This window comes from Myotis brandtii, unplaced genomic scaffold (genome assembly GCF_000412655.1).
Source record: "Myotis brandtii unplaced genomic scaffold, ASM41265v1 scaffold421, whole genome shotgun sequence".
NCBI lineage: Eukaryota > Metazoa > Chordata > Mammalia > Chiroptera > Vespertilionidae > Myotis > Myotis brandtii.
The window spans coordinates 1,965,663-1,975,612 of NW_005366140.1; the positions used below are offsets into that span (position 1 = coordinate 1,965,663).

General features: G+C 53.5%; 1 protein-coding gene across 1 annotated transcript; it reads left to right on the forward strand.

The window, feature by feature from the left end:
- The first annotated feature begins 2,544 nt into the window (after positions 1-2,544).
- On the forward strand, positions 2,545-9,328 carry LSM4 (LSM4 homolog, U6 small nuclear RNA and mRNA degradation associated). The gene is made up of 5 exons (XM_005873861.2): positions 2,545-2,649; positions 2,941-2,982; positions 4,336-4,434; positions 7,504-7,687; positions 9,089-9,328. The coding sequence occupies exons 1-5, from the start codon at positions 2,632-2,634 to the stop codon at positions 9,178-9,180; spliced, it is 435 nt and encodes a 144-aa protein (XP_005873923.1). The 5' UTR covers positions 2,545-2,631; the 3' UTR covers positions 9,181-9,328.
- Positions 9,329-9,950: the final 622 nt, after the last annotated feature.

Here is a 9,950-nt window from a genome sequence, read left to right on the forward strand (position 1 = left end):
AGCTCAGTTTGGGGATGAGGATGGAGATGGCAAGACCTGGCCACTGCTCCTGGTCGTTGGTTGCAGCCGTGGAGGGCTGTCTGGATGCCACCTCTCCCTTGAGCTTCTCCTTATTTGAGGGGTGGGGCGAGCATTCCGCCCGCCCCATGTGCTTTCCTGGGCAGTATGTGTATTTCCCTTGTATTTATTCAGCAAATATTTTCTTAGTCCACCTGGTGTGCCCGGCCCCGTGCTTGGCATTGGACGAAGCCCACACCTTCTGAGTTTTCCAGTCCAGCAAGAGGCGTGGTGTTTCAAGTCTAGCCAGGGAGACAAGTAAACAAGATAATTAGAGACCGGCTAAGTGCTATCATGGAAACAGCCGAGGGTGGCCCAGGTGGAAACCTCGTTTCCTAAATGGGGTTATTATGAGGTCCTGGCAGAGGGAGGTGATGTTTGAGCGGCCACCAGCCTGGGGAAAGGCACCCCAGGCAGAGGGAATCGCAGGAACAAAGGTTGAGCAATAGGAACCTGCGTGGCGTGAGGAGCAGAATGGGCCTGTTTGCTGGAGCCTTGTCAGGTCTGGCCTGCCGGGGGTGTGAGTGAGAGGGAAGTCTGGGGAGGGCTGGGAGCAAGTGCTGGTCCCTTATGTGTTTCAGGCATCCTCGGCTCCTCTGTGGATAGGGCACAGCCAGTGACAGCTGTGGAGGATGTGGGTCCTCCAGAACCGTGCTGCCAGCAGCCGGACAACGTGGTGACCTGAGAGAGGCCATCGTCAGCCTAGGGCAGTGATGGCGAACCTGTGACATGCGTGTCAGAGGTGACACGCGAACTCATTTTTTTGGTTGATTTTTCTTTGTTAAATGGCATTTAAATATATAAAATAAATATCAAAAATATAAGTCTTTGTTTTACTATGGTTGCAAATATCAAAAAATGTCTATATGTGACACGGCACCAGAGTTAAGTTAGGGTTTTTCAAAATGCTGACATGCCGAGCTCAAAAGGTTCGCCATCACTGTCCTAGGGGCTGTATATGTCATAAAAGACATGTGTGGGTCCCTTGCTGACAGGCATCCGTCTGCTCTCACTGGCTTATGCCCTTGCTCTGTGTCCCTGGGCAACTCCTTCCTCTGACCCTCCCTCTACTTCTTGGCAACTGAGTCCATTTTTCATTCTCACATTCCAGGTCTAGCCGGACCCTGTCCCCTTTCCAGTGATCTGGGAGCAGAACCCAGGGGTCTCATTACCTTAGTTCAGATTCCCCCTTGCCCAGGAAAGCCCACAGCTTCTCCATAGTAAAGGCAGTCTGGGCGCCTGGCCCCAAGTGCCATTCTGGTCCTCCTGGGAGTTTCCTTCACGCCCGGGGCAGCGTCACACTGATGCACCCAAATGAGAGGGCAGGAGCAGTGGGTTGGCCACGGTGTCTCCAACCTGCCCATCCTCCCCAGAGCAGCTGCCTCTCCTCCACGTGGCTCGTTCTTCTTATCTTGCCAGTCCAGGAAGCCAGTGCAGGAAGTGGGCTTGGGCCTGGCTTCCTGTTGTCGCTGGACCTCCCTGGTGACTCTTCTGGGGAAGGCCTGTGGGATATTGGATTGGCCCCCAACCCAAGCCCTTCCATGGAGAGCCACCCCGTGGGGGTTGAGGGCCATTTCCACCTCCACAGGAGATGCTTTCCATTCTGCCACCTGGAGAAACAGCTGCCCCATATCGAATGAGTAGTGTGAGGCCAGGGCAGGATGAAGCAAAACCTCTTGCTCCCTGAGGCAGTTTCCTGTCTGCAGGGTCCTTAGGCCAGAACCTTCCTCTGGCCGTACTGATTGGCTACCATTGGACCTGGACCCAAGCACCACACCTGAGTCACTTTCTGGAGAGCCGGAGGTGGCTCCAGTGTATGGGTCCTGATTTGTGTTTCCAGAGTGAGAAGAGCTGATTTTTTTCCAGTTGCACCATGTTTGTTATTAAAAAGAAATTCAGCCGTAACCGGTTTGGCTCAGTGGATAGAGCGTCGGCCTGCGGACTGAAGGGTCCCGGGTTCGATTCCGGTCAGGGGCATGTGCCTTGGTTGTGGGCACACCTCCAGTGGGAGGTGTGCAGGAGGCAGCTGATTGATGTTTCTCATCGATGTTTCTAACTCTCTATCCCTCTCCCTTCCTCTCTGTAAAAAAATCAATAAAATATATATTTAAAAAAAATAAAATAAAAAGAAATTCGGTAATGATGGAAAAAGAAATATCTTAAAAGCCCACCTTATCTGGGTGAGCTTTAAAAGATTCCATCCTTTATCTGCCATCTCTTGGAATAACCACAAACTTTTTCTGCAGTGTTTCTTCCTCTTACCTGGTGAACTCCTGTCTCTGAAAACCCAGTTCAGTGTGGCCTCCAGATCAAGGTGGACTCCCCATTGTGCTTGGCCGAGTCACTCTTGGTCCAGTTGGGGCTGCCCTCCGGCTTCAGACAGACAGAGTCCAACCAAGCTCTCTCTCTTACGAGCTCTAGTTCTGGGCAGAGTTCTCTGAGCCTCAGTTTCCCCATCTGTAAAGAGGGTGTGACAATAGCCATATGCAGTGCTGGGAATGAGACCTGGAGTTGGGTGTATTCATCTTAAATATCAGTTGAGCAAAACAGCAGCAGAGGGACCTGTATGCTGTGATGCTGCTGATAAGCATGGTGGGTGTGAGGACAATGTACAGTGTGAGTTATAAAAAAATACCAAATAAACAGCACTGGGCCTAGGTGTCAGCTGCCTCTGGGAGGAAAGAGGGGCCTTGAGAGGGTTCTTTCCTAAACTGGGAGGCAGGTGTGTATCCTGGGGTTGTGCAGAATGAGGAGACTGCCTCTCCCTTACGGGGTTAGGCATGTGTGCTCCTGTACGCCTGGTGCTATTGTGGGACCCTCCCCAGAGGCCTGGGGCTCCCAGGAGCTGATTAAACAGATCTTGTACTTTTGCTTGTATTTCAGCTCCCGTTGTCACTGCTGAAGACGGCTCAGAACCACCCCATGGTATGTACCATCTGGGACAGCGACTTTCAGTGGGGACCAGCCTTAGCACAGGGATGGGGACACTGGGCCAAGGGTGAGGTGCCTCTAGCCAAACCTGCTTCCCCACCTGTCCACAGAACAGCAGCTTGTTCTCTTACTTCCCACACAGGTCAGGACCAGTGTCATTGTTGCTGCTTACAAAAGTAATATGTGCTTATTAAAAAGGTCAAACACAAGAGAGACTTATAGTGGAAGCTCCCTCCATTCATTTTCCCAGCGGGTTAACTAATTCTGTGATATATGTGTGTTCTTTTTATTCAATGTAATCCAAATACCACAAAACTCAGCCCTTTAAAGTGAATAATGCAGTGGCCTTTAGTAAACTCACAATGTTGCACAACCATCACCTCTCTCTGGATCCAGAACATTTCCGTCATCCAAAAGGAGACCCCCATGCTCATTAGCAGTTACTCCCCATGCTTCTGGCCCAATCCCTGAGAACAACAAATCCACCTTCTGTCTCTATGGATTTGCCTCTTCTGACACTTCGTATAAACAGGGTCATATAACATGTGGCCTGTGTGTTTGGCTTGCACTCGGCATGTTTTCAGGGTTCCTCTATATTGTGGTATTTTATGGCTGAATAATATTCCATTGTGTAGATGGACCACAATGTGTTTATCCATTCATCAGTTGGTGTACATTTGATTTTTTTCTACCTCTTGGCTATTTGTGAATATTTGGCTACTGTGAATGTTCGTGTATGCATTTTTACATGGATGTATGCCTTCACAAATATCTGAGTTGATTCTTTTTTGTTGTTGTTAATCCTCACCCGAGGATATTTTTTCCATTGGTTGTTTTTGTTTGTTTATTTGTTTTTAGAGAGTTTGTGGGGGCTGGGGGGAGAGAAACAACAATGTGAGAGAGACACAGAGATTGGTTGCCTCCTGCATGCACCCTGACCAGAGGCTGGGGATCGAACCTGCAACCCAGATATGACCGGGAATAGAACCCTCAACTCTTAGATGCTCAGGCTGATGCTCTAACCACTGAGAACACGGGCCAGGGCTGAGTATTCTTTTGTTTGTTTGTTTTGAAATCACAACCTTTATTGATTTTATTGGGCTTTGGGGCTTTTTTTTCCTCACCAAAAACAAAAGGTTTCCTTGTAGAAGTGCCCGCAAAGTGTACAGAGAACGCAGAACATTTCCCTGTAAGATAGGCCTTTCTGGGGGCCTGGGCTCTGTGTGCAGTGGCCCTGGGTACTAAAAGGAGCTGAGGACATATCTGAATGAGGTTGGGGCTACTCTTACTGGCAGGGCTGCACCTCCCTTGGGACCCTTGGCTGACTTGGGACCCGTTTCTCTCCAGTTAGTGGAGCTTAAAAACGGGGAGACGTACAATGGGCACCTGGTAAGCTGTGACAACTGGATGAACATCAACCTGCGCGAGGTGATATGCACATCTAGGGTGAGTACCCTTGAGCTGGAGTCTGTGCCTGACACCTGGGGGCCATTGGGTGGGGTGGGCAGGCATGGGGAGTAGAGGCAGTGTGGCCAGCAGTGCTCGCTTGGACTGGAGGCTTACAGAGCTTCAGCATTCTGGCTTTCCCCATGAAGTGAAGGCCCTTCCCTGCACCTTTTGGGAGGAGTAGGGGGGCTTCCTCAGCCTACCACAGGTCATCCTACCAAGGGTGGGGCCTAGGGGAGGAGCAGGGCCTCCCAGTGTCCTGGACTCTGCACCTGTGAGGACTTTGCACCTGTGGGGATGTTTCCTGATCAGGTACTGATCTGCTATCCCTCTCCTCCTGCCCCTGCTTCCACCCCTGACAAAGAAAGACTCAGGCCTGAGGGGGTGCTTCTGGATACAAGTCTACGGGCAGGCAGACCCTACCCTCCTGTCAGCCTTGGCTGCTGCTGTTCCAGGCTGCAGGCCATGGTGGTGTGGCGATGGGGTATCTGGGGGCAAGGACAGCCCTGTGGCCCCAGAGGCTCACTTACCTCCCCAGGCCTGAAGCCAGGAACTGCAGGGCCAGAACCTGAGCTCCCAGGGCTGGGGAAGTGTCCCTGGGGTCATAGGCTGGGAAGACCCCAGAGCCATGAGGACAAGGACGGCGGTGGAGGCAGGCACTCTCCCACTAATGTGCATGGGCTCTAGCCTTCTGCCTGGATTCCAGTCTTAGTCCCCATGCCCGCAATAGCCCCCCGGGTTACAAAGGAAGAAGCTGCTGGGGGCCTTAGCCAGGTTGGAGCTGTCTTGAGCCTGAGGACAGCATGCCCCTCGGGTTTGCCATGCCAGAGTACAGCACAGCATAAGACAGCCCCCTACCCCTGGTCCATCCTTCTGCATGGTTCACACTCCAACGGGCAGGCTAGTGGGCATGACCCCTTCCCTCACCTACACAGCTCCATGACCTGTTTCTTGTAATGGGACACTGTGGAGCTTCCACATCAGCTAGAAGCTCTCTCCTGGTTTTCTTGCCACATGCCAGGCAGCAGGTGTAGGGGCAGCTCCATTATGGCCTCAGCAGACAGTGCTGCAATGCATGGCCTGGCATGCATGTGTCTTTCTGCACATGGCCAATAGGTCTGTGTCCACTTGTAGAACCAACTACGGGGTTCGGGGAAAGTTTGGTCCAGCCTCCAGAGTCAACTAAGCCTAGAAACATGGCTCCTCTGGGAGTTCCCTCTGTGACCAGGTGGTTGGGAGGAGAGGCTGGGATGAGGTTTGAAATCCCTTGGGCAGTGGGCGGCAGAGTCCAGAGACCCCAGGTGCTAAGGTCCCAGGGGAGCCCTGGTTGGCGGGCGCTAAACTGCCATGGAAAGCAGAGTGAGGTTCCTGCAGGGAGCATACTGAGCCTGGCCTGTCCTTGGCTGAGGGAGAGCCAATCAAGGAGCAGCCAGCCCCAGCCCTGGCCTCCAGCTTCCATGGAATCCTTCTGTTTCTATCTGGCTGTACTTTGCATCCCCATGGACTTGGCCCCTCGCCCACTCTTTCTGGGAAAGGAATGTGCAGGGCCTCGTGGGGTTCCTGTGTGGGATGGGAGCTCATGTACGTTCCTGGGAAGAGTTAGCCCTCGAATATTCCGTCTGACCCTCCGAGTGCTTATACTGGGCCAGACCAGACTGCTGGTGAGTGTCAAGTGAGAGGACTGGCGATTTCAGGGAGCCTGGAAGGCAAGCCCTGTCAAGGACCAGAATTAGCTGGACAAGGAAAGGCAGGAACGGTGTGTGCAAAGTCCTAGAGGCAGGAAAGCCCTCCTTGTGTGTTCCAGAAAGTTTCATCTGGAAGGTGTGTTGAGTACCCAGAGAGGGCAGCCAGGGTGGGGCTGGATCTTGGGCGTTCAAGAGCCATACTGTGTTTGGGCCTGGTCCTTGGCCAAGGGGACCCTGGCTGGGTTCTAAGCAGGGAGAGGTCTTGGTCTGATTTCTAAGGGTGTCGGGGGAGGAAAAGGCTACCCAGGCTTCTGGCTCTAGGCAATAGGGGTGGGGCTGGGAAACTAATATGAGGCCCTAGGCTCCTACCCAAGGGCAGCAGGAGGAGACTTCAGGGAAAGGCCTTGTGCTGGTTCCAGGATATGGGGTTGCGGGGAGGGGTAGTCTGTATCCTAGGAACCACAGGGTTTTTTAAAAAACATACATTTCTTTATTGATTTCAGAGAGGAAGGGGGAAGGAGAGAGAGAGAAACATCAATGATGAGAGAGAATCATTGATTGGCTGCCTCCTGCACACCCCACACAGGGGATGGAGCCCGCAACCCAGGCATGTGCGCTTGGCCAGAATCGAACCTGGGACCCTTCAGTCTGCAGGCCAATGCTCTATCCACTGAGCCAAGCCGGCTAGGGCGGAACCACGGGGTTTTTACTTTGCAAGCCCCCTATCTCTCCAGCCTCAATTAGTTCCCCTGAAAATTGGCATCTTGGGGAGCTAACCCTGGCGAGCGCCAAATCTGCCTCCCCATTCCCCTCCTGGACCTCTTCACCTGTCACATAGGATCTCTTCCTGCTGGCCTGTGTCCCACACCAAGCGCAGCCTCTGCCAGGAGACAGTTGGATGAATGAATGAGTCAGCTCTAGGTCCAGCCCAGCAGATTGATCTGGTGCCCACACAGACCTGGGCTTTAAGCCCTCGTCTCCATACCTACCTGTGTCTGGGCATGGCATGGCACCTCCCTAGAAAAGGTTCCAGAAGGTGTGTTCTAGAAGGCTGGGGACAGGTGCAGACAGGAGGTGGGTTGTGGCAGCACCTGGTGCATGGGGCAGCTCCCCACCCTGGGCTTTGGGCTGCAGGTAACAAACCCCATCCCACACTGGAGGACAGATTGACGCCATCTCCCATGTAGCTCTGCTGCTCTTCCTCTTGTGCCAAGGGTGCTGGGGGTCTGTTAAGACCCCCTTTAGAGAGGCCTCGTGTCATATCTGGGACTGTGAACTTGGCAGCCTACAGGGGGGATGCCAGAGATACAGGTGGCACCCAGCTGTCTGTACCCACTCTGAAGGGACCCGCATGGATCTGAGATCCCCACCCCCTGTTGTGCAGGATGGGGACAAGTTCTGGCGAATGCCCGAGTGCTACATCCGCGGCAGCACCATCAAGTACCTGCGCATCCCCGATGAGATCATTGACATGGTCAAAGAAGAGGTGGTGGCCAAGGGTCGTGGCCGTGGGGGCCTGCAGCAGCAGAAGCAGCAGAAAGGCCGTGGCATGGGGGGTGCTGGACGAGGTAGGTCCTAAACACACACACACACACACACACACACACACACAAGTGGCTGCAGCACGTGGCATCTATTTCAGCCCAGTGTTGACATTCTTGGCTGGTGCTCTCACAGTGCAGCAGGCCTGGCTCTGAGCCTCTCCCCTCAGGGCCTCTCCCCTCAACTCCACCCCCACCACCCCCGCCCCCCGCAGCAGAGCCAGGGGAGCTGTGACTCACAGGGCTCTTCTGTGGAGTGGCTATTGCTGCTGACTGCCATCTGTCCCAGAACCCAACCCGGGGTCCCAGCTGAGTCCTTGGTGCCCAGTGGATTGATCTGGTGCCATGCAGACCTGGGCGTTAAACTCTCATCTCTGGGCATGGCATGGCACCTCCCTGAGTCTCAGTTTCCCCTCTGTAGAGAGGATCTGGCAGTGCCCACCTGCTCAGGCTGCGGGCAAGGACCCCAACCCAGGGCCTGGCACAGAACCCTTCCCTGCCCTGACTCCTTGATGCCAAGGTCACACCTTTTTTATAGACTCTCCTCACTGCCGCGACATGACAACTCTGGCATACAATTAAATTTGTTGTGCAGTCAGCTGGGGCCTGAGCCTAGCGGCCATCTGTAAACCCCACCTTCCTGGTTAGGTTCCTGTTCTTGGAGTGGCCTGCCCTCTTCTCTTCTTATGTGTGGACCTTCTGAATGCCAGGCCTGGAGCCAGCTCTCAGCCAGACTCGGGTGACAGAGTGAACCACAAGGAAGAGGGCACTCCAGGTGGAGGGTTGACAGAAACTGGGGGTTAGTGGGCCCTGAATTCTCAGGGCCTGTCTGATACCTAAGGCCAGGCTCTTTGCACTGGGGGGTACCACTGGTGACTAAGCTGCAAGGAGGGTGGGGGGAGTGGCCTGCGCAGGCCACTCTGAAGAGAAGCCACCTTGGCAAAGCTGGTCTTGAGCATGAGAAGTGATATGGGGCAACCCGTGCCAGCATTGGTCGCTGGGCCTACAGGATGGTGTTAGTGTGAGGGAGGTCCTGGGTCCCCAGTGTACACCTTAGCCTCAGAGTTGGGGGGGTCTCTGCTCCACCCCTGGCCAGAGACTTGCCCCTGTCCTGGCTCCTGCTCCACTCACTCCATCGCCCAAGCCCTCACCCCAGCCCCTGTCCCTCTCCCAGGAAGCCTGACCCAAGCCTCGATGTGACTTGTGGTCCTCCTCTATCCTTCCTCGTACCCTTTGCAACCTGGGGGATCTGGTCTCTTCTGTCACACTGAGGAATTCTCGACCACCACCCATACCCAGCTCTGGTCAGACTCTCCACCCCAGATTTTCAGCCTGCTTTTCCCCACTTTACAGAGGGGGGTCACGGAGACTCGGGGTTAGAATACCCTGGAGCCTGGCTCCCATGTAGCCCCCATTTCTGTCCTGCAGGTGTGTTTGGCGGCCGTGGCAGAGGCGGGATCCCAGGCACTGGCAGAGGTCAGCCAGAAAAGAAGCCCGGCAGGCAGGCGGGTAAACAGTGAGCTGGCCCTGCGTTACCCAGAGACTTAAGCCCTCCCCCAACAGGCTGCATGTCTGCTCCAGTCCATGAGTCTGTTCAGAACAGAAAAAAAGAGGCAGGTGTTGGGGGGACCCCACCTGTGCATTTTGTGGTCCTCCTCTTTATGTTGTCTTTTTAAAAATTGATTTTTAATAGAAGAAGGGAGAGAGAGAGAAACATTGATGTGAGAAAAACATCATCAATCTACTGCCTCCGGCATGTACCCTGACTGGGGATGGGACCCGCAACCTGGATATGTGCCCTGACTGGGAATTGAAACTGCAGCCTTTTGGTGTACAGGACAGTGCTCCAATCAACCAAGCCACACCGCCAGGGCATTAAGTCCTTTTCTTAAGCCAGCATTTCTACAGTTGAAAATATTATTTGGTGGTTTTGATTTTGTGAAGTCGCAGCCAACTTGATTCCTGGAAGGTTCTGTGTGTGAATGCATCTGTAGAGCCTCCTTCCCCCTGTTATCGGGGGCATTTTCCAAATAGGTTTGTTTTGTATCTCTTGTTGGATCCCTGTGTGGCAAACAGATGGGAAGTTTTCATTTTAAGGTCTTTGCACTGAGATTGACAGTCCAGGGATTTTTCCTGAGACAGACCTGAAACTTTTTTCATAACAAATCCACACAGACATGTGCCTCAGATGCTGTTGTGGGGCCTTGGTTGGGCCGTTCCTTTGCCTTTCTCCCTCTTTTGTGTTACAAAAATAAAAACAAAACAACTACAAACCACCAATCCGAAGTTT